Raw genomic sequence first — 24,353 nt, 5'->3', positions numbered from 1 at the left:
TTCCCCTCCCCTTCCTTTTCCTTTTCCTGATTTGGTTTCACCTATGGACTGACTGGAGGTAGCAGACTGTAAGTAGACACGAGTTTAAACTCTGGGCTCTTCCACTTCTCAGGTATCTTCCAAAGCCGTGGACCTAATTTTGAACTTGTAATAGGAACTTCGTTTCCTTGAAGAGGGTCCCTAAATTCTATCAACCCTTAACATCTAGTTCTGCTATATTGACTTTATAAACACAATTTAACAGCACTAACAAAGTGCATTTACTGTGACATAATGAGGGGGACAATACGCTGCAGTTCTTGTCTTGTCCCCTCAGACTGGGTGGCCCTGTGCACCCCTGTAGGAGATGTGCTGAGTGGCGCTTGCCGCCTCTCCCCAGCTCTGCCCCGCCTCCTGCCTCCGACCACTGCATCACAAACACATCCTCCTTAAGAAGTAGAAAGAAAACATCTGTACTTTGTCCATGATTTGCCTCTAAACATTTCAAGCCAACAAAATTTTATGCACAATTATGTTCAGCGCATGGGATTCTCTCAGGAGCCGGGGCGTCTGCTTAGACTCTGGAGAAGCAGCCACGGGGAAGCCGCAGGGGAGGCTGGTCCAGCCCGGGGACTGGGACCCGAGCTCCTCCGCTGTGGCCACGGGGCGTCCGCAGGTCCGTCCTCAGCTCTGAGCCTCGGCTTCCTCCTGGGTGCTAGGGAAATCCTGCGCGAGTCCCTGTTCAGGGCCCTGAAGGTTCCATTTGTGCTAGTGTAGTGCTTATCGCAGAGCAAGCGCTCAACATGCCTCGTTGTTGGTATCAAAACCATTCCAGGCCTCAGCTGCTCAGTCAGATTTTCCTGAGTCTTTTCTGGCAGAATTCTATGAGATTTCTTCTACTTACTCCTCCAGGCTCTTTTTTTTTTTGGCGGAACCAGGGATTGTACTCAGGCCCTTGTGCTTGCCAGGCAAGCGCTTACTCTACTGAGGCATCTCCCTGGCCCCTCCTCCAGGCTCTTTATGAAGTTTTTTATTTTGGCAATAATTTTTAATTTCCAAGAATTTCTTCCCATTTTTCCATTTTTTTTCCAGAGCAGCTTGCTCTATTGTTTTATAGCTGCGTTATCTTCTTCCATCTGTGTGAGAATATGAATTCAATATTTCAAAGTTCTCTTCCCAGAATTGGTTGTTTCCTTTGGAAACAGCTGCTCTGTGCAGTCTGCCTGGTCATTTTGGTCCCATCTGTGGTATTGATCTTCCTCAATGTCTGCTCACCCTTTCCTGTCTTTTAGATTTATCAATAAAGGACCACGCTGATGAACAGAGGTGGCTCTGAGGGTTTCAGCCGTGCTCCTGTGACAGTGCCAGTGTCTTGGTTTCCCCCCATGGGGCTGGCGTGGTTGTGACTTTTGTGACTGTGGTAACATCCTTTGGCTGGCAGGCTTGACATCCACCTTCACAGAAGGTGACAGACAGACAGACAGACAGATAGATGGGCACACAGAGCACTACCCCTTCCCAACTAGCAGCTCTGTGAAGACCTACGGCTGAAGCTTTGTCCCTCCTCTTTCTGCTTCCTCAGAAAGTGAAAGTTTTGATATTGGATAAGTGAAGCCACAGTCAGGAGAGAGTGGAAGGAGCAAGCTGGGCAGGAGGATGCCTGGTTATTTCATAGACATAGTTTTAAAAACCCTTTTATTTAAGAAATGATTTTCGGTTTATCAAAGGACTGCAAAGACAGCACCACAAAGTTCCTAAAGACCATTCATTCATCTCCCTCGTGGAGGTGTCCCAAATAACCGTGGCATAGTTGTCAAAATTAATCGATCAGCACTGGTGCATTCTTAGTAGCTACCACGGACAGTTGGTGTGGACTCACCAGCATCCCAGCTGCTGCCCCTTCTCTGGTCTGTCCAGGACACCTCATGTCACCTCCTTGCCGTATTTCCTTGGCCTCTTGTGGTTTTAGCACTTTCTCAGTCTTTCCACATCATTCATAACTGAGATGTGTAGGCGAGTGGTGGCCAGGCATTTCACAGAATACTCCTCAACTGCGGTTTCTCTGATGTCTAGGACTTCCGGATGAAGGCCTGGGAAGTGAACTGCAGGGCTGAGGGGTCCTTCCCAGTGCACTCATTGGGGGTATCTGACAGCATGGTGGGAGCTCCCACAGCCCAGGGGTGAACCTGCTGTGGTGTGGGTGGGCTGGTGGTCAGCACCTTGGCAGCACCTGGGGTCCTCCAAGCCTGGGGACTGACTCTTCCAGAGGTACAAAGTATAATGCAAAATATGGCAGCATGTTCTTGTGACCTCAGTGTGGCAGTGCTGGGAAGTCACATGCAGGGAATTGTCTAGAAGGGGGTGACTACATCCTGAACCTCTTTCTGGTTCAACAAGGCTTTCTGGAAGCTTAGCCATGAATGTAAAACAGATAATGTTTGTCCATTTTCCTTGGCCACAACCATCTGGTGTCCATGCTGATCCATTTTTCCCATCAGAAGAGAGGAGCTCCTTTCCTGATGGGTCAGCGTCAGAGCACTGATGGGGACGCTGTTTCTAAGGTGCTGAGCCGCTGTGCTCCGCACCACTGAGTTTGCTCCTGCCGAGCGCAGGCAATGGGGGGAGTGCAGGCTCAGACCCTGTGCTTCTCACTTCCACTTGACCTCCCTGCCGGGCGCTGGGTTGGCGTCTCAATAGTAACATGGTCATTTATAGTCCTCCTTTGCCTTTGTTTTCTGAATGTGTTAGGATTCTCTAGAGGAATGGAATCAATAGAAAATATATGCATAATCATGCGAGGGGATCTATAGGGTTGGTTTAAAGGATCAGAAGTGGAAGTGTCTATAATGGCACCTGTGGGAGAATTCAGCAGCTGCTCAGCCAAGAAGGTGGCATGAGTCGAGGTCAATGGCTTGGGGGCTCTCTGCAGGCTCACTGTTGAAACTCTATATCGGAAGGCTGAAGAAACTGCAGACCTGGAGGCTGATGTCTGAAGCCGAGGCTTTTGAAAAGATGTCCAAAGGCAATGACAGCACAGGACAGACCGGTTCAGGAAGTCTGGAACTCTCCAAAATAGGCACACCCCAGCCCCCTTTTATTCCACCCAAGCTACAAGCTTATTGGTTAGTGCCACCCACATCTGGGATGGCTCTCCCTTCCTGTTTGCTGGTCTACATGTCAATCATTCATAGGCACAGCCAGAACTGTGCTCCACTAATCCTCTGGGCATTTCCTAACCCATTCATGGTGAGCTTCCCTGAGAAGCCAGAAAAGTGAAGTTCAGGGATGTGGTTTGGGGAAGATGGGGGCAGGGTCGTGGTGGCAAGAATGGATTCAGATTTTTCTTGCCTTCATTAGAACTTTCGTAGAGATCTGCCCAACCTCAGGCTTCATTGTCCAGAGCTGGCCAAACCCAAGACACGTACCCTAGTCAGATCAGGCTTCCGTAACAGAACCGCAGGGTGGGTGGGTTATAGACGGCAGAGATTTGTACCTCACAGGTCTGGAAGCGGAAGCCCGAGGTCTGGGCTGACTCGGCGTCTGGCAGGGCTCACTTCCTCACTCGTGGCGTTTCTCCATGTGTCTTCACATATAGATGCGGGAATTGAGCTCTCTTTGGTCTCCTTTAGGAGACGCTAATCCCATTTGTGGTGTCCTAGTCCCCTCTTGAAGGCCCTACTTCCCACACTATGACCTTGGGGATGGCTAGAATCTTGGTAGATGAATTTTGGGGAATAAACAGTCACAACGTAGCAATGTGTGGAATGAATTCATATTTTTTATGCATTCATATTGAGAAAATGCTGTTGGATGTAGCACAGAAGTTGGTACAAAAATAGCATTTTTTTTTTGAGGTACCAGGCATTGAACTCAGGACCTTGTGCTTGCCAAGCAGGCACTTAGGCCACTGAACATCTCCCTGCCCCCTAAACATATAGCATTAGGACAAGCCAAGATGACAGCTTCATGTAAGCAGAAATCTTATCCCTAATTCTTGCCCCGTAGAGTGGAAAGAATTAGAGTTGTGGGTGGGGTGGGGTGGAGAATAAATATAGAATTCAGAGACCCTGAGAGGGAGGTTGCTAATTGTGCATGTCTGCCGTTGGCCTGGACAAAGCAGCTATTTCCCAGGTGGACAGAACTATCCAAGTGACAGGTGTTTGCTAAGGGTGGCCTGGGTCTTGCAAAGGTGGGAGTGTTTGCAACCTCCACATCCACTGAGAACCTACAGCCACTCTGGCCCTGGGTCAGCCCCTCTGGTGGACCCCACCGCCTGCAGGAGGGAGGAGACCGCATGTGGCCATCGCAGCGCCATGTGACAAGGACAGTGGGAATAAAACTGCACAGAGCAGAATTACTCTGTAGAGCCTGGCTAGGAAGATCCGTGGAAACTGAGAGGAAGGAGACAGGAAGAGCGGGACTTTCTGTAACACCCACCTGCCAAGGGGGGTTGACAAGGGCGCCACAGTTAGGAACAAGTCGAGCAGTCAGCCACGCAGACTGGGCCATGGGTGTCCCTGCACGTGGGAACTCACGAGCCAGACTGTGACAGCTCCGAGACACACTGGCTTCTGCAGGTGAGCAGGTGGGACTGCGCACTTGCCGTCTGCTCGCAGGACCCCAGGTGTGACTTCTAGACAGGCTCCACAACGCTTTCCCTGAAGAGGCAGATGGCGAACAGTTTTGGCATCGTGGGCTGCAGGGCCTCTGGCACAGCTGTGCAACGCTGCAGTTGTAGCGGCTGCAGGCTGTGGAGAAGCCAAGAGGCCTGGCTGCTGGGCTGAGAGCAGAAGTGCTAGCGCCTCGGCCCTGCTGCCCTCCGTGTGGTCCTCGGCCCAGCCCAGTCTGCACAGCTGGGCAGCTCACAGATGCAGGGCCTCGCCCCCCACTTCCCACCCAACCTCAAGGAACTGCCAAGCTGTAGAAAGAAATGTTGGAGAAATAGTTTATTTTGAACAATGAATGCCACATAAACAGAGCTAGGAAACCTCGAGCCTCCCAGGCTCCTTCTGTCTCCTGCCCCATCATCAGCTCGCCAGCTCGAGGCCTGGATGCTTCCAGGTCACAGTGAGGAGAGGAGCGGCCCTGCCACCAGCCAGAGCAGGAGAGGAGAACCGTACCTGTGGGACTGGAGACCCGGAGGGGCAGAGGACACAGCAGATGTGGGTGACACAACCCAGATGCAGCCTCGGTGCAAAGGGGGAGCAACAAGTACTTTTTAAATCTGCACCTTCCATTAAAATGCCTCTTAAGAAACTGAAGAGGGAACACAGACCACCCGAGGGCTGAGATAACGTGTTAGAAAGTGGAAACTGGATGGAACACTGAAAGCTCAGTTGAGCTCAGCAGGGATGTAGACATCCGTGTCTGCAGGAAAAACAAGCAAACAAAGAGAACCTGAAACGGGAGTGAGGCTTTTTTACATGAAAACTACCATACCAGGTCTGGGAAACAGAGTCTGCAAATGGCGCTGAAGATGAAGAGAGGTTGCTGCTGAAGAAGGGCTGTAATCGAGGAGTCATCTGCCCTTCGAGAGGGCCATGTACAGACCTTGTGGAATCTCACTTTTTTATTTTTCCTTTTTTGTGAGAGAGTCTTCACAAGTTGGCCAGGCTGGCCTACAACCCACAATCCTCCTGCCTTAGCCGCCCAAGTGCTGGAATTATAGTTGGGCCACCATGCCTGGGCCCCATTTTTATCCCCAGTTTAAAATGAGTTACCTGTGGGCCACACAATTAGGTGACTTGCCTAAGACCTTCTAGCAGGGCTGGATTCTGCACATGAGTCCAACTGCAAACTCTGATTTACCTTTTAAGCCTCAGCCTCTCCCAGTTCAAGGGCAAGCTGTCCTGACCTCATCGTAAAGTAGCTGGCCTTTGAGGAAAACCATTTTCCTTGCAGAGTGTACCTCCTAAGCAGCCACACTTCCTGCATTCCTAGTAGAGGCTGCTCTTGGCAATGCCTGTCTGGGCCCTCCCAGACTGGCTACTCTACTGCTCTCCTGGACAGGTGTTCTGCTGTAGCGCTCTGCGGGAGCAGGGACAGCACTGTGGTATGACTGATGACCAGGGAGCCGGCAGTCACCTGAAAGGGCACCTTTGTGTCCTCCTAGTGCTGGAGATGGGACTGGGAGGCTGCCGATGTCCTAAGCTGGGCGTCCTTGGGGATGGACCTGTTCCTGCAGTACCAAGACCTCAGGGCCCGCTCATCTGTGCACTCAGCTTGCTAGGTCGGAGTCTGCAGCCAGCAGAGAATGCAAATGAAGCCGCTGGAGGAGGCTGCTCCAGGACTAGGGAGCAGTGCTTCGTAAAAGGGAAGACTGAAATGGTTAAGATGCCCTCGGGGCTGTAGATTCCAAAGTGCCATCTATCAAGCTAGGTCTGCCAAACCGAAGAGTGAGGATGGCTTCGTTGTGTCGGGATGGGACTCAGTATCAAGTCTTAGGGTTCTACTTCGCAAGTATAAACAATTTTACGAATGCCCAAGAGTTTGCATGTCTGCTAGCCAACTGGATCCTCACAATAATCTTGGACCTGGAGGTGGGGAAGGGAGCTGTTCAAGTTCCTTGGCAGATGCAGAAAACTGAGGCACAGAGAGGGCGTGTCCAAGGTCACAGAGCAGATCACCTGGGACCTGGGCTTCCCGGCTCCAAGTCCAGGGCTCTTTCTGGTTTTCAAGGGCCAGTTGGGGACCATCATAGCATGGAGAGGGGCTCTGGATGGGCAGGGCGGAGAGGCCTGCCATCCCCTGGGCAGCTGCAGTGGAGGGTTAGCTGCTACAGCCCTGCGGGCAGGTGTGGGTCAGGATGTTGTTGTTGCAGCCGTCCTGGAGCTTGCTCTGAGCCTGGCTCCCGGCTCGGCTTTCGGGTTCCAGGACTGGGCCGCCTTGCCCCTGATGCCTCCTGAGCCTGCAAGCAAGTACAGGACAGATGTGGTCAGTGCTACTTGTTACTGCACAGCTGAAGCAGTCTGATGCTCCCCCCCCCCACGGATGAGCAGAGCATGGGGAGCTACATTAGTTTCCTGTTCCTGTGATAAAACACCCAAGAGCAGCAACTGAAAGGGGGAGAAGGTTATCCTGGCTTACGGTTTCAGAAGCGTCAGTCCATGACAGGCTGGCTCCACTGTTCATGGACCTTGCCGAGGTGCTATCTCACCATAGAAGGGAAGCTGGTTACCCTATGGCAGATCTTAGGAAGAGTAGCCTAAGAGGAAGGGACTGGGGCCAAGACATAGCCCCCAAGATCACACTGCATGATGCACTCCCCACAAGTAGCCCCACCTCCAAAATTGCCATCACCTCCCAATGGTGAGTCCAATCACAGGCAAATCCACTGCTGCATGTAGAGTTGTCATGACCCAATCACTCCCCTGAGGCTCTACCTCTGAACGTGTGAGACTCTAGGGGGTATTCTAGGTTCAAAGTGTAATGGAAGATTTCACCTTGAGCCTTGGATGCACAATAACTATGGGCCTTGGGGGCTGAGCTCTGGTGCATTAGTGAATTAATACCTAGACCCTCAGTTTCTCCATCTGTGAAATGGGGATGGTTGTTCCTACCCTATGCATACTGGTGGCTTATGGGAGGTCATACATGCAATCTGCCCAAGTTCACGGTTAGCAATGACAGCTGACGAGCTCCATGCGTCATTCACTCTGTTCATCTTTACTGAGTGCCAGCTGATGTCCCAGTGCCATCCTGGGAGCAGGGTACCCTGGCTGCAAAACAGTCATGCTGTCTGTCCTCACAGGGCTCACTGCTCAGAAGGCAGAAGGGCACTGGTCAGACTACCCCACCCATGGATATCTCAGCAGTCAAACACTCAGACTGAAAAAATGCGCACTGCAAACAGTTGAGTGAGTGTGACTCTGGACACTGCATTTCCTTCCAGCTGGACAACTGGTCACCTGTGTGTTGGAACAGTTCAGATGCACAACTGTCACTGCATGGCACGGGCACGGGCACGGCAGGCAGAAGGAGCTCAGACATCTAAAGGGGTGGGGAGGAGCTTCAGGTAGGGAAGAATTCTGCTCCATCTCTGGCTCCCAGCACGCCTGCTTGGGTTACACAAGTCAAGTTGCTCAGCTTTTCTTGCCTCAGTTTCTTATCAAAGCATGGAGAGTCTAGCACTCACTTTGCTGGGGAGATCAAAGAGGCTGCCTGTAAAATACCTAGTCTGGGGCTGGGAACAATCATCATTACTGCTGGTCCTACAGTGCTCTTAAAAGCAGGCTTCTGTGGGATTGACTTTATTTTACAGGATTAGACCTAAAATGCTTCCCAAAAGTCTCCTGTGCATCAAAGGGGAGTGGATCACGGGATGCTGAGTCCTGTGGATCAGGGAGGAGTTCCTTCATGAGCCGGCCTTGGGGCTGGGCTGCAAGCACAGGATGGGCTTCTGCTGTGGGGTGTGCAGGCTGGTAGCAAGGGGAGAGAGGGTGGAAGTTTAACATGAAAGTACATGAATGAGGAAGGCTGGGAAAGTACGAAAAACTCTTCAGCAATGGCCTGATCCTCTCTAGGGCTCACTGCTTCAGCCACCTGGCCTATTATTTGGGCCAGAGCTCCTTGAAAAAGCAGCATCAGCAGTCTCATGTATGCCTTCCTTGGAGACAGCCCTCTGGGCACTGTTACCACAAGCTTTGGAGGCTTCACACAGAAAAAGAAGGACATGTCCCTTGTAGCTCACCTCCAGTTGCAGTGTCTGAGCCAGGAGACAGTCAAGAAGGAAGTGTCCTCTGAGGGTGTCCACCATCCACCCACAGGCTCACACAGCTGGGCACCAATCTGATTCCGGGAGCCCCCAAGTCCTCTTTTTCCCACTGCACCTGCACTCCCCTCTCCCACCCAGCCATGTAGCCCCTACTCATCATACAAATAAATGGTGGCCAAACTATGCAGTGAATGTTTAAAGTTTAACAATACATCACAGCAAAAGACACAGGCTATGAATCCCCCTCACAATCTTCTCCCTAACTCAAACACACTCATCCCCTCACCTTGCTGCTGTCTGAAGCAGCTCTGGCGTCCTCCTTCCTGAGTGGGACCAGGGTGTGATTAAAACTACATGGATGCTGTCTCCACTTTGTATTACTTGCTGGAAAGGAGACTCATGAAAACACGGCTGTGTGCCCTTGTCCCCGGTATTCACCTGATCTGGCCTCATGAGACTGCTGGGTCTTCCTCAAAGTGACTATGAAAGGTAAATGTTGGAATCAACTCAAGAAACTGAGGCGACCATGATGGTGTAACTAAAGGCACTCACGAAAGGACTTCCAGAACTGCTTCAGAAAGAGGCAACAATGACACAAGGAGTGTGTTTTCAGTACAGGGAGGGTTTTGAGGGGGATTCATGGAAGTAAATCTTTTACTATAATTTTTTATCTAAACATTTACCATATATATATATTTTTTTTTTCTGTATTTTTTAGGGAAGGGCCTACAGGGTGTTCAGGGTCTCACTACTAGGTTGAACTCATAATGATTCATAATGATTCTTCTGTTTACAGCCTCCCAAGAGCTGGGATTACAGGTGCATGCCACCACACCCAGTCTCAATTACTGTCTCAGTGTGCCCTGGGGGCGGGGCTGGCACGGCAGGCCTGGAATCGACTCCCTGGCCCCTGTGCCTGCTTGCAGGTGCTTTAATCTGCTGAGCTATTTGGCTGGCCCTTTTACCATATTTTTCAATCACATTTCACACAACCATGTATAAATACATCCCTCATGCATTTATTTTCTATCTTATCCCTGAGTCTGCTCACTTACTTTCCCATCTTCACATTTCTGTATCCCACCATCCATCCATCCATCCACCCATCCATCCTTCATTCAGTCACTTAACCATCCACCCATCTATCCATCATCTACCCATCCATCCATTCATCCTTGATCCATCCCCCCTTCCACCCCTCCACCATCCATCCATTATCCATCCACCCACCCATCTTCCATCCATCCCTACATGTCCATCCATCTATGCCACCCACCTGAGTCTACCCCATCTTCCTACCTACCTGCCATCACTTATCTACCTATTTTCTCAGCCACTCATTTATCTCCCATATACTCACTTAGGCACCCATTTATTCATTCAGTCATCTCTCCACCCATCCACTCATCATACACCCATCCATCCATCCACCATTCATCTACCCACTCGCCCCTCACTATCCATCCCTCCTGAGGTCCCTGCCCTCATCATACCACCTTCCACTCATCCATTCTCTTTCCCTCTTTCCACTCATCCTGTCTGCACACCAGGCTCTTAGGAAGTGGCCAGGGGACAGGACAGACAGCAGACAGGGTTCATCATGAAGACATCTCTGCTAGAAGAAAATGTGTCACAGTGTGGCTTTGGCATGCCACTTATTAGCCCCATGTCTTTGGGAAGCTGATTCCAACTCAGGGCTTCCTGTCTCCAAGACCTCTGCTCTTTTTGCTGTGCCCTGTATTGTTTGCCAGGCAAGAAGAGAGTAAGAAGAAATGGCCTTCTAAGGCTCCAAGAGAATTAGGCTCCCACAAATCCTGTGGGAGTCTGTGGACCAAGAAAACAACATAAACCATCATTGCTGGCCCTGAGAGCTCACCTACAGGACTAGTTCACACCTCTGTCATCTCGCAGCCCTCAAGGAAGTGAAAAATGATGGCACCTACATCCACCGGCAGATGTAGCTCGCTTCTACTGATGCACATCAGCTAGTCCTCTCCACAGGGGCAGACAAAATTAATTTCTTAGCCAATTGATCAAATCGGTTGTAGGCTTTGTGAATTCTGTGTGATGGATGTGAGTGGTCCCAACCTTTTGAACTCAACTTGGAGATGCCCGAAGGAAGTGCCTTGTGACAGAACAACAGGGAAGGGACATAGACAGTGACCCACAAGCAGTTGCGCTGGGTGTAGTTTTCAAAAGCCAAGAACTGTGGAGGGATAGAGAAAAAAAGGCCAGCAAGCAAACTAATTTCAAATCCAGCTGTTGCTCACACTCTGGTGGGGTCAGCCCAGGCCAGTCCTGCGGCCGACTGGTTATGGGCAAGGCCCAACTGGTGTGCGAGCCAGTGAGGACTGCACACCTGCCCTGTTCCTCAGTGCATGCACACCTCTCTGCCACCCATGTCACTTCCTGAGCCCATGACGTCTAGGGTGCTTGGCTCAGAGGCCCAGCTCTGCTGGTTACTGGTTGTGCCTCCTGAAGGAATTCGGCTTTGCTTCTCTTGACAGTCTTTCTTGTGACATGGGACAAGAACACTTCCTTAAGAGGAGCAAATGTGTGTCATCTGCTGGCCCTGTGGGGTGATGCCGTGTTGTCAGACTCCGGCTTCACAGACGGTGAAACTGCAGATCGCGAGGCTTAACTTCCTGCTGTTGCTCCAGCACACATCTCCTGATGCCGGGGAGTACGTAGGAGGGGTGCAGCTGGCTTTGCAGGCTTTGTCCTGGCCCAGAGGAGCGGGGTGGTGGTGAAGTACCGGACTGAACACACACAGTGAGTGGCAGAGTGGTCGGCTGAGCAGGAAGGAAACCCGGTGACCTGGTCTGTTTTCTGTACGAGTCTCCCCTCGGCCCACCAGGAAAGGCCCATGGTGGCCCTCTGTGCCCCCACAGCCTCCAGCACAGCGACCAGACGAGACAGGGACACAGGGGAGGAGCTGGAGCAATGGGAAGATGAACAATGGACATGGCGCTGCCTGGTGTCACCTTTCATCTGTAGGAGTGTGCACAGGCCATGGCTCTGTCCCACATGCCAGGAAAGGAGGCTCACTGCCCTGAAACGGGGCAGTGGAGGGTCTTAGTGGGACGGAACCGGATTATGCTTTGCAGAACCAGAGAGCTGGAAGTCCCTGTGGGCATCAGTTTGTGTCTTTGCCCAAGTTCATGTGTGAGGAATGTTAGGTCTTATGGCCAAAAATGTTGTTAATTATTTTCTGCATGTGTACATGCATTGCTTAGAAAAAGGAAGAAAAGATATTTGACACAGCACTTAATTAAATGGCATCATATTAGACTGATAATTTTGTGTATAATTAATATTACAAATATGTGCGGTCACATGGGCTAAATGCTTAGCATGTTAGGTCATTTATCCTTACAACAGCCTTTGGCAGGAGCTATTAACACTGCATCTTACAATGGGGAAACTGAGGTAGCAGTGTGAGGTCTGAGGTCACAAAGCTAATGAGGATCAGGACTCACCCCTGGGCAGTTCTGCTCCTGAGTCCGTGCTCCTAGTGGTTATACACCCAGGGTGCGCGTCCCTCAAGGGGAGGCGTGAAATCCAAATGCTCCCATGATAGGTCATGGAGACATCAAACCGAAGGATTAAGAAATGCCCAGCAGATTAATGGGGCTCCTCCCTGGGCTTGTCCGGATGACTGACACAGGGACTGCCCCTGGAGGAGGGAAGACCTGCCTTGGGTGTGGCTGGCAGGGCCTGTGGCTGTGGCCTGGACAGATCAGAAGGGAGGGAGAGTCTTCCCTCTGCTTCTCAGAGGGAGCCCCGTCTCCTCCGTCGTCTTTGGACGTTCGCCTCCAGGTCCTTCCAGCGCAGACCTTCAGCCTCCAATACAAACCCTCAGCTTCTGGCCATAGACTTGCACCGCATTCTGCAGTGAGCTCCAGGCCTTCAGCCTCTGAGTGACTCCTCCCCGCTCCAGGGCACAGAGCCCTCTGCTCTCTTCCACCAATTCTGCAGGCGGCCCTTGTAGGCCGACTTAGTAAACCCAGTTACATCTGTTCTTCTTGTGAACCCTAAGTGATACAGTTCTATAATCCAAAATGTTTGTGCCAACAAGATGTCATATCACAAAACTTTGCTTCATGCACAAAATTATAAAAAATATTGTACGACATCACCTTCAGGCTGTGCATGTGGGCTGTATCTAAAACACAGATGAATACTGTACTCAGGCTTGAGTTCCATCTCCAAGACATTTCATTATGTCTATGCAGACAGTCTAAGTCCAAACGATTGGCCCTCGTGGGCCCGAGTGTTTAGGATGAAGGACGCTCAGCCTGTCCTGCCACTCCATGGTTAAAGAGAAACAACACAGTTGAGATTACTGGGGAGTTTCAGTTTGGCAGCCACCAAAGTGAGCAATGGCTTTCTGGCTGGGCACAGAGGGTGGATGCTGAAGGCAAGAACGCAAGACGCCAGGAGCTCCGTGTGTGCATTCGTCCGACCCCTCTTCCAGCATCCCCTGGCAGAGGCCCAGCAAGGTCCTCGACCTCAGCTCCCCACTCCAGGGACAGCACACTCAACCTGGCAACAGCTCAAGTCCAGAAACATGGTTCCTTCACACTGAATTAAAACGGCAGTCTACAGCCTGAGAGTCGTTCTGGCACTCGGTCAGTGCCCTGCTGGCCTTCTGCCTGCTTCCTGGAGTGAGTTACACAGCTCTAGTTTCTCTCTCCTGAGTGCTGTGATTCGTAGCAGGGCCCTGGCCGACCATCCTATGCCCCCTGAGATTACTCTGTGCAGTCTTCAGCTGCTCTCAGACTTTGGGGCCCCTTCAAGGGGTGGATTCTTCTGCGCTTCCAGGTGGGCATGACGATGGGGGCAGATTCCAGGAAGGGCGAGGGGAGGCAGGCTTGTGTGCAGTTTGAGCTTCTGGGAACGCTGGATGGTCACCGCTGTAGCCACGGAGGCCTCTGCGTGGATGCTGCCACCTATGGTCTCCTGTCCCTATCCTGCCTCCCAGTTGGCCACACCTGGATGTCTGCGAAACTCCCGGCTACTGCAGTAGCCTCTATTGTGCCCTCACCCTCATGGGATGGGAGTGGTCCCCCGTAAATAAACTCCCCTCAGTGTTTCCTCCAGGACTCGGATTGATGCAGCCTTCTTCCAGACCCCCGTGAGACTCCACCTTCTTAAGTGCAAGCTCAGTATGACTGGCTGTTCCTCTTCCAAATCTCATCATTTAATGCAAAGATTATCTGGGATGAAATTCTTATTTCACAAATTTAATAACAGCCTTTGACCTGCGCCATGAGAAGTTTGCTTTATCCACTATTGTCCGATGCAAAACATGATTGAGGAAGCCTTGGCGGGCAGTCAGCCACACTGTGGGCATGACTGCTCTCTCTTCTCCAAGCTCCTCCCCTTTGGAAAATAGGTCAATTCAGGAGGATTGAAATTCCAAGCCTAAAAAACTTCGTAACTTAGAAAAAACATTTTTTAAAAAAAGTCTAGGCTTAGTGCAGTGTGAATGTACTGGGTTCAGTCTTCTATACCTGTGCCACCCTCACCCCCAATAAAAAGAAGTGCCGACGCTCCTGTCAAGCTGGAATGTTGATTTGGCAATGAGAAACTGCAAGTGTGGCAGAGTCAAGCTTTGGAATAATGAGGGATTGAGATTTCTTGGGTGTCTTCCATTTAACCCCTTCTCGTGTGATAGCTGATGGATCAGGAATGGCTTGTGGGAGAGTCTGAAAGGGTTCAGAGATGCCAGCAGAAAAAATAGCGCTGAAACACTGTTTGTGCTAGACTGTATGGGACATACTGGTCCGAGTGCAGACCTGAAGGCTGACAGAAATCCTGCCAGTGAAGACCACACTTTGGAAATTTCTGCTGGGAGGAGGACTGTGTTGACTGCTAGACTCAAGATGATGTAGGTTATGCCTGGGTGGAAAGTTTGCGTGTTGCTCATCTCTAGAGACTGCCTGAGACTAAGCCTGAGAGTAGCAGGCTAACTGAGCTTGCAGAAGAAATTTCAAAGCAGGCTAATGTGGAGGCCGTGCATGGCTGCTGAGGGAGGCTTTCAGTCAGATCTATGCTGAGAACCATGAGCAAAGAGGCCAGCAGAATAATTTTAAATGTTATGAGTTTGACCAGAAGGGAAGCTCCAGTAAAGATAGAGGAGAGTAGATTTTGATTGCTGAGAAGGACCAGGATAATAGAAAAGACGGCCTGAGGACATTACAAGCGGCAGCAGGGCTCCACTCTTTGTAGCCTCAAAATTACAAAAGTGAAAGACTTTGCTTTGAGAAGAAAGCTGCAGAGCACCATGTTTCAGGGTGGCAGTGGTGTAGAGAATTTTACTCAGGACTGGATTCAGAGTGCTCAGTGATCGGGCACCTGACCCCTACAGCGAAGAGAGAAGAGAGCTTGGCCCCTGCTCCTGCTGGCAGCCGACTCACCAGCCTAATTGTCCACGTGGTGCTGGCGTTAGGGGCACGCAGAACGGAACAGTTGTGGGGTGACGAAGGCTTCCACTCTGACTTCAGGAGGAGGCCTGGGAGGACAGGTAGTGTGCCCCTGAGGGGGCAGTGTGTGGAGCTGTGAGTGTGAAGCCACAAGTCCAGTGTCGCCCACAGAGTGTGGAGAAGCCAGGAACATGGATCACCTCAGGAGAACTGCAAGGAGGGAGAAAAGTGGGCCCAAGAGAGAAGCCGTGGAGCTATCCCCATGAAAGTGCCATGGGGCAGAGCCCCCCGGGCCCCTCGGAGTTCACATCCTCACCCAGATTACCTTGGATGCTGCACGTGGAACTACAGGACTTAAGCTGGCCCTGCTGGATTCTGGGCTTGCCTTGGTCCTATTCCTTTGCATCTCCCTCTTGTAACTTTTGGAACAGAAACATCTGTCACGCGCCACTGAGTGATGAAGGCGCTTAACTTTCTCTCCAGTGCTGCAGAGGCTCACAGCTTTGAGCTCACCTTACATCTCAGGGGAGCCTGGGGACATGGACTTTCCGCAGTGCTGAAACTGCTAGGGCCTTGGCCACTGCTGGAGATGGAGTAAAATGTTGTTTGAATAAAGAGGTGTGCATGAGTCTTTGGGGTACCAGGGGTGCTATGTGATGATTTGTGTCTAGGTTTCTTATGGAAGTATCTAAATCTAAAGTGTGTGATTGGTTCATGGTGTGATGCTGGGATTAAGGGCAGGTGACTGCTGGACCAGCCCATTGATGGGATTGACGCTGCCCTAATCCCAGTAGACTAGAAGAGGCAGAAAGAGGCTTGTCTCACTTTTTCTTGATGCTTTTGCCATCTTCTACTGCCATGAATTTCTGGCCCTCTACCTCATGCCACTGTGTTTTTCAGCCAGCTGATTACAGACTGAAAACTGGGGGGTAAATAACCTTTTCCCCCTTCAACTTTGAGGGTCACGTATTTTGTCTCAGCAATGGGAAAAGACAGATGGACAGACATCAGCGCCCACCAAGTTTCTGTCACGTGGCAGATGATGCTTCCCGGAGGGGTGGGGCCACGTGACCGGTCTTGTCCAGGAAGCGAAGTGTCAAGTCTCCCTGGGTGTGGGCTGGATGCCTGTAGTCTCAGTGGCCTGGAAGGCTGGGCAGGAGGACTGAAAGCGCAAGCTCAGCCTAAAAAACTTAGTAACTTAGCAAAACTTGCTCAAAAAAAAGACTGGGCTCAAAAAAAACTTGCTCAAAAAAAGTTCAATGTGAAGGCCCTGGATTCGGTGTTCTGTACGTGGGCCACCCCGTGTGAAAAAGAAGTGCCAGTGCTCCTGTCAGGCTGGAGTATTGGTTCGCAATGTGGGTTTTCCCGGAGCTCCTCCTCCTGTCACGAGCGTCCCCATGCTCCACGCACCACCTGAAGGGAGGAGGATGTAGGAGCAGCTCCTCAGCTGCGTGGACATACGCGTGAACGAGAACCGAGCTTTGGTCTTGGAGCTGCTGAGGACGGAGGCTCGTATCTAGTGTCAGGGTCAGACAATCTGGAGAGGGGCTGGGAACTGGGGCCGAGGTGTTTCCATCAGAAACTGTGGTGCAGGTGGGAGCAAGTGCTTTGGTGCTTAAGGGCCTGAGGTGGGGATCCCTGTTGGGGCCGCTCTTCCCTGCCTGGGCCACTGGTCCCCCTTCGAGCCCCCAACCCAGTCCCGCTCATGTTATGGCTGCTGTCTGGAGCCCCCTGAAGCCTGCGTGCGCTCATAGGCAGGGCTTCTAGCTGACCTACCGTGGTAGGCGGGGCCTGGCCTCTGTGCGTGGGCTGGAAGGGCGTGTCTTCCTCCCAGACCCTGCTCTGATCTCCCTGCTTCTGTCCACTATACTGTGGGCAGCTCTCTTCCGCCAGGCCCCCCTGCCCTGCTACCCTGCCTGGAAGCCTTTGGCTAAAACGTGAGCCACAACAAGCCTCTCCTTCCCTGAGTTGTGAACGCTGGGTATTTTGTCCCAGCAGCAAGCAAAATAACTCCGACGATCCAGATGCAGTTCATATGTCCCACCTGGAGGTGAGGAGACCTGGGGAGGCCCCGTGGGGATGGGACCCACCAGCCCTTTAAGGACCTGCCCCAGCTCTGTCTTGTCTTCTGTACTCTGCAGCCAGCCACCATCGCCCTCCACTCTCTAGGCAGAGCCTGCCACCCCTATTTGTCGTTCTGACATTGGGTGCAAACAGGAGCTGCTATCCTTTTATGCTTCCTTAGGCCAAGCCTGTTAGCCTACGTGAGGGCACCGAGCCCAGGAGATCACCACTCAGCCTTCCCCTCCAGTGCCCTGCAATGGTGTCGGACCCAAGATAAGATGAGCAGAGCCATTCCCTGGGACCCTTGAATTTGAAATCAGAAAAGCTTTCTTTCTGGCTTTTCTTTAGCTCCCTGGTCTGTCCCCTTTGGTGCCCACCGCACCCCGCCCCTTCCTGCAACTGCGTAATTCTTCGGTTCCCACTTCACCTGGATGGTTTGGCTTCTGTTTCTCTCCCTTGCAGCCGCTGCAGTTCCACGGGATTCACTCTTTATGCTGAGATCTATCTCTCTAACCTCTGAGAGCCATGGTTTCACTAGGCCAAATGATATATCTTCATCTTAACCCAGAGCTTTGCAATGTACAAAGTACTTCTGCCAATGCCCTATTTTTGAACTTACTACAACTGCAAAACCATCTCATAATTTTCGGCGAGCTTCACAGGGCAAGCTGTCCCCTTCACTGGCTCACTGGTTATTAACAACGCCAGAGGCAGGGAGATGGGCTATACTTGTGCTTATCCAAAGCCCTTAGTGCATGATGCCTCAGGTTCAGAGATGCTGAGCCACTTGTCCAAGGCCGCATGGCCAACGGCCAGACCCGGAACCGGATGCAGATCTGACTGCTCAGGGAACCTTTGTCCGGGTCGCAATCTCATGGGGTTAAAGCAAGGCGCTGTAGTGTCTCTGGCTTGACACACACTGTTTAAGTGGACACCGATCATTTCTGTGTCTGCGTGGTGCTTTGGCACATAAGGAATAGATTATTGCACATGGGGTCTGATCAGGTCCACATTCTAGCATCTGTCTCCCTAAATGCTTAATAGTAGGGGAGAGGTTTGTAAATATTTTTTTTTTAAAGTATCACCTCTTTGGGACTTAGCATGAATTCTCTCTCCCACTGACTGTCCTGTCTGCTGTTAGTGGACTCACTCAGTCATGCTGATGCTCCTAGTGTGTCGCAGGGATCCCAGGAGCCCGGGAATGCTCTGTGATCCAACGTCCTGGGCTTCATTCAGCCCCACCAGGTGGGGCATAACATTCAGCTGTTCTCTAAAATGAGGCTCAGGGTTCCACCGTCTAGTGCGGCTTACCTCTGGTGTGATGGCCTTCAGAATGACTTGGGGATCAGCCAGTAGGCACCGGGCACAGAACAGGTAGTCCTTGTTTAACAGCCCACTGGCTTAAAAACCGTTCAGACTTATGTCACAGGCACGCTGTTCAAACTTACCACCTGCTACTCAGACTTATGACCCATTCTTTTGGGTACAGTTCAGTACGTCTCGTTTATAGTACCTGTCTTTTGGTACAGCATATCTTGTTTATACAGTACTGTACCTTTTGCTGGTTGTACTGTATAGTCCTATAATTTCATCTTCTGCCATACATCACAGTACTGCATGTAAGAATTAAACAGTGAAAGCAAAGTCATGAAGCTGGAACTTCCTCTGACCTTTTATTTGTTCTGAATATTGTGGTGCACACACTTTATACATTTCCTCATTTAGAGACCAATTCTCTTAACATCCTGGCTTCAGAAACACAAATTGGAACAGAAATTGGTCATTAAGTGAGAAACGTCTGGGTAGTTAGTTGCTAATGATAATCTCTACTAACCTGAGTTGCTAATGATAATCTCTACTAACCTGAGTGTGTGTATAAATGCCCTAATTTGTGTCAATGCCTTCTATGATTGTGATTTTATTTGCTCTGCATTAATCATTTGTAAAATGATTTTTTTTGACAATAATAGGCATGTTTAAATTTTGGGCTGAAATTTGGGAGAAATCAAAAGTTTAATGGCAGTAGCATTGCCTATCACAACAGCATGCAAGTCAAGTTGTCCTAGTTTCCTTGGACTCCTTAACAAATGTCCTCAAGCTGAGTGGCTTAAAACAGTTGCCAGGCACCCGCGACATAAAGGGGGAGCAGTTGTAGTTCATGGCTTCAGGAGGTTCAGCCCACGGTCAGCTGATGTTAAGGCAGAAGCACCGTGACAGGAGGCCAAGGTGGGGCAAAGCTGCTTGGCCCACGGCAGCAGGGATGCAGGGCACGGAGGAAGGGCAGGAGCGAGAGATGCCCTCCCACTCCCAGGGATCCCTGTCTCCCGCTGGGCACTGCCACCTTCAGCCATCACAGAAACACTCTAACAGTCCTGGAGCCACAAGTCTGAGGCCAGGGTGTTGGCAGGCCTGTGCAGTGTCAGGGCCCTGGGCAAAGGCCCTCTCCGTCTTCCACCTCCTGGGGCAGCCTCTGATCTATGGCAGCCCTTGGGTTGGCTCTACTCTTGCCCCGTCTTCACTGGGGCTCCTCTCTGCTGTGTGCCTGGATCTAGGCCCACCCCAAGCCACTCTAGCCTCATTGCAACCTGATTATTCCTGCAGAGCCTAATTCCAGGTAAAGCTGAATCCATAGACCAAAGGTTAGGGCTTCCACACGTCTTTGGGGGACACAGTTCAGCTTATAGCAGAGGGTTCTCGGGCAGACAAGCACAGCTTTTGGTAAGAAGCTTGGGTACCGACTGTGAGCAGGGCCAAGCAGTACAAATCAATGTTAAGGACTCAGAAGAGAGGTGAGAGGTTCCCACTGCCCCGAAGCCCATATTCAGCATCTGATTGTTTATCACCATATTCTAATTCATTCCTAACAGCACCACACCTCTGGTTTCCTTCACTTGGACATCTTAATTAAAGGTTCTACACTTGTAAGATAATTAGACATGAGCATCAGGGTGGCATTGTATAATGAGAAAAATACGGGCTTGAAAGCCCTGCAGCTGCACAGAATCCCGGCCTGGCACCCCTCCATGGAGACCTCACTCTGGATGTCAACACACACTGTCCCTTCAAGGTGGTGCTGAGGATTAATGGTGGTGCAAATGGAAATGAACAGAGCACCAAGCACAGTGCTTGGCATAGAATGGCTTTGAAGAGCTCCGGAAAATGACTGCGAGCATTTGCAGGTCCTTCTTGTCTTCCCTGTTCTCATGTCTGTTATTGGCTGAGATGAGCACCCCGGGAGTGGCCATCCCTTTACACAGGCTGCAGTGAGTACATTGGGCATGGGACTTGGATTCTGGTGAAATTTCTTGATTTTGAGTGTTTGTGGAACTATTAAGAATCTGCAGCCTACGCAGCCTTTGGGGCTACCTTCCTCGGGGCCTGCAGGGCCCCTGCTGTTTTGGGTCACTGAGCTGTCTGTGTGTCCCTTCGCCCGCTTTTGGTGGCTAGGGTCCTGGGAACCTGGCCATCAAGCCCACCATCCCAGCCCTGCCCTTTCCTCATGCATGGGGTGCCGCCTGGGCTCCAGACTGGGCTGAGTCAGAGGCAGCCTTTGAATCAGAATTATGTTTTCCTCAGTTTTGATGCCCAAGAAGTGGGCATAAAACACCTGCTGGCAGAGCTATGATGAGAACAGAGAGACAGCGGCTGCACACGGAAGACGGCCTTATCCGGTCCTGCCACACTTAATTCTGATGACTAGAGGGAGCCTGCATGCTCTGGCTTCCATTTCAGAAGTCTGGATTTTCAGTATGCTACTTCCTGGCAGTAGAGCCTGGGGGAAGGGTGTTTCCTATTTTACAGGTTAATGTGTAAAATACCAGTGGGCTTGTTGAAGAGATAAAACAGAGGTGAAAGCATTTTGCAAACAGCACAGATTTTTGTACAGTTAAAAAGCCATGGATATCTGGTCCATTGGGTGAGGAAGGCGAGGTTTGGAGCAGCTGAGCACCTCAGCAAGATCTCAGCATAGCGAGCAGCGGGAGCAGACCCTGGTCCATCCAGTGCATGAGCCCACGATGAATCCCACCCCTCAGATCTACTTGGCTTCAGATCCCTGGGGTTCCTGGCCACCCATATCATTGTACCAGGTCCTGCCAGGCCCTCTGTGGAGGCCACCTGGGCCATCGGGGCAGACAACTTGAAATTCCTTGTGACTGTTCATCTTACTTGGCCGTAGCCTGGGCCTTGGCCTGGGTATGCTTTCCTATTGCTGCGCTGCCTGGGGTTGGGGTGGGGGGAGGAGGCTGGCTGTGGCCATGCTACTTGGCCCTTTCACATGGGACACCTGGGTTAACCACCAGGTGGTATCTACAGGGACCATGGTGGATCCTGGTCATTCTTGTGACCTGCACGGCGAGAAGTCATCCTGAACTGTGACTCAGGGCGTGGGCTCTGGAGCCTCGGCTGTGCCAACTCTTAGTTATGGCAGAGTCGTTACTCTGTGCCTGAGCTTTCCCCACCTGTAAGACAAGGAATCCAGACGAACAGCTCACAGGACAGATGCTCAGACTGCAGGACAAAGGGCAGGTGCCCGGCATGAGGAATAATGATGGCTGTCTGCGCCACGAAAGCCACTGCTCCCCAGACACATTGGACAGAAACTTCAAAGACATCCTCGGTGGACAGAGACTCCATCTTGGAGGTCACAAGCCCCCTGCACCAAGCTGCAAGCTCCATGAGAGAAGCGCTTCACTCCCTAGTATTACATGCACCTGACTCTGGTGATGCTGAATGACACCTGCTGGACACCTGCTGAGCACTTGCACATGGCAGAAAGGGCCTGGAATGTATGGAATGGAAGATTCCAGTTCAAGTCTTTCCTATTACAATGAGGAACTGCAAGACCTTTGGAATGAAAGAGATGGACCTTCCAAATACGTGGTCTTCAAGGATGGAAACAGTGGTTGGGTGACTCTTGCCTGCCAAGAACACCTGGAAATGTTTTTGCATGTCATATCCAGGAGATGTGACCAGCTTCTAGTGGGTAGAAGCCAGGAGACCTGTTAAATGCCCTACAAAGCACAGAATACCCCTAGAGCTAACAACTGATGACAAATTTTCACCAAAAATCAGCAGCAGCAGGGCTGGCCAGATCACTCCGTGGACCAAAGCATGTGCTGAGGCAGAATGCAGTGGCCAGGTTCGATCCCCAGAGTGCTGTGGCGGCCCCACCCCCCAGGGTGTGCCGAGGCAGAGCTTGAGACTGGGCGTGGTGGTGCGCACCTGCAATCCCAGCGCTTGGGAGGCTGAAAACAGGAGGATCACTAGGAGTCCGATCTACATAGTGAGACCCTGTCCTAAATACTAGATAAATAGATAACAATAAATACAAAATCAGCAGCAGTGAGTTGAGAAACCCTATCAAAGGAACAAAATCTAGAACCATAAAGCCAGATGCCAATGTTGATTATTAGTCATACTTCTATGACATATATTGAATGTAATATATTTAAGATGTAATGCTTTCAAGGGTTCCAAAGGCAAATATAATGTGATGGATTTTTTTTTTTTTAAAGAAATGATAGGGGCCAGGGAGATGACTCAGTAGAATAAGTATCCCTGGCAAGCACAAGGACCTGAGTTCAAACCCTAGTTCTGAAAAAAAAAAAAAAAAGAAAGAAAAGAAAAAAACGAATGATAAGGGTAGAAAATTCAACTCCTGAAACTTCTTTTGTCATCAGGGTGGTCTTCTTCTGCGAATCTTTATGAATGGGATGGAAAAGCCACCCCTGCTCAGGTCCTTGAGCGAAAGTGAAGGGACAAGACCAGAAGCGCATTTGCCCGATGAAGCGAAGCCTGGGCTGCCACGGCCCTCCCAGCCCGGACCAGTCCCCGACAAGACATGCACCTGCTCAGTGGCCATTTGTCAGCTGAAACCATTAGCCGACAAAAGCTGCGCTGCCAGAAAATTAGGTGGTGCTGACTTCATTTTGTTCTCCGTTCAGAAGCTAAGGTCGGGGAGGTTAGACCCACCATGTCTTCGTGCTCCTGCAGTGGGCATGCTGTGCGCCCCGCACACCATGAAATGTGTGGTCACTGACCCCTGTAGGCTGTGTGCAGCCTGGGGACACCATCCCGCTGGGCCTTCTGTGTCCCAGGACCCAGTCGATGGTTACAATGTATCTATTGCATGAATGATGGGCTCCTTTGGGGCTGCTGCGGCCGATGTCCTGCGCAAGCCCTCGGCTCTCACTCACTCCTTGGTGCTAAGGAAGGCTTCTTCACGGCAGGGAACATTGTTCGGCTCATCTCTGCCCAAGAACTTGCCCTGAGGTGGGGCAGGGGGAGCATCTTGGTTCATGCAGGAGACCCTGAGCTGGGAAGAGGGAAGATGGCCCAGGGAGCACCTTGCAGCCAGCGAGGCTGGGGCTTGCAATCGGATACTTCCGGGTAAGGGACACGGAGCTGGCTGGCTGGCAGTCTTCCACCAGGCTCTTGTGATTCAGCTCAGAACCAAGTAGAGGATACACAGTTTGAGTACTGTGGTCTACTGCAGTCCACGAAGTGCCAGGCAGCAGAAGGACTTCAGAGCAGGTTACAGTGTGGACACCCAGGCCTGCTTGTTCTGTTTCTGGTTTAGGAGGTATCGTTCTTCGGGGGACGCAACGGGCAGTGACAGATACCACCAACGGGGTGTCTGATGATCCCACAAATTGATTGGCTCACAGTTCTGGAGCTCAGCAGACAACCAAGGTGCTGGTGGAGCTGGTGTCTCTGAAGGAGAGCCTGTCCCAGGCCTCGGTCCCAGCTGCTGAGGGCTGCTGCTGTCGCCTGTGGCTGCATTGCTGCAGGCTCTGACGCTGACGTCACATGTGCTGTGGCTTCTATCAAGACTGGGCCTGCAAAGCCTCAGACTTTGGAAGGTGACTGAATCAGGAGAGCAGGGTGCTCATCCATGGAGCCATCCACAGCTTAATGGCTGTGAGGAGGCAGGCCCGGCGGAGTTAGGCCACCGTGGGTGTGACCTGGGGGTAGTCTTTTCCCCAGCTTCTCCCTTCTCTCTGTGCTTCCTGGGGCCTGGGCTTGAGCCCCCTTTCCTCTCCCACCCCTTCTGCCATGCTGCCCTGCCTTGGAGCCAGTGCTCTGCGTGCAGAAACCGCTACAAACTTCGAGCCAAATAAACCCTCCCTCCTTGAGATTGTGGGTGTCAAGTACTGTGTCTCAGCACT

General features: G+C 51.4%; 1 protein-coding gene across 1 annotated transcript in view; it reads right to left on the bottom strand.

The window, feature by feature from the left end:
- Positions 1-5,597: 5,597 nt before the first annotated feature.
- The window catches only part of Stk32b (serine/threonine kinase 32B), a 331,961-nt gene continuing 313,205 nt past the window's right edge, over positions 5,598-24,353 (bottom strand). The window contains exon 12 of the mRNA XM_004624576.2: positions 5,598-6,886. Coding sequence (XP_004624633.1) covers positions 6,748-6,886 — 139 coding nt within the window. The 3' untranslated portion in view covers positions 5,598-6,747. The remainder of the gene's footprint in view (positions 6,887-24,353) is intronic.

The sequence above is a fragment of the Octodon degus genome, unplaced genomic scaffold, assembly GCF_000260255.1.
Source record: "Octodon degus isolate 3935 unplaced genomic scaffold, OctDeg1.0 scaffold00006, whole genome shotgun sequence".
Taxonomy (NCBI): Eukaryota; Metazoa; Chordata; class Mammalia; order Rodentia; family Octodontidae; genus Octodon; species Octodon degus.
Note: the sequence above shows the minus strand (reverse complement) of the source record. Positions and strands in the feature narration are given on the sequence as shown.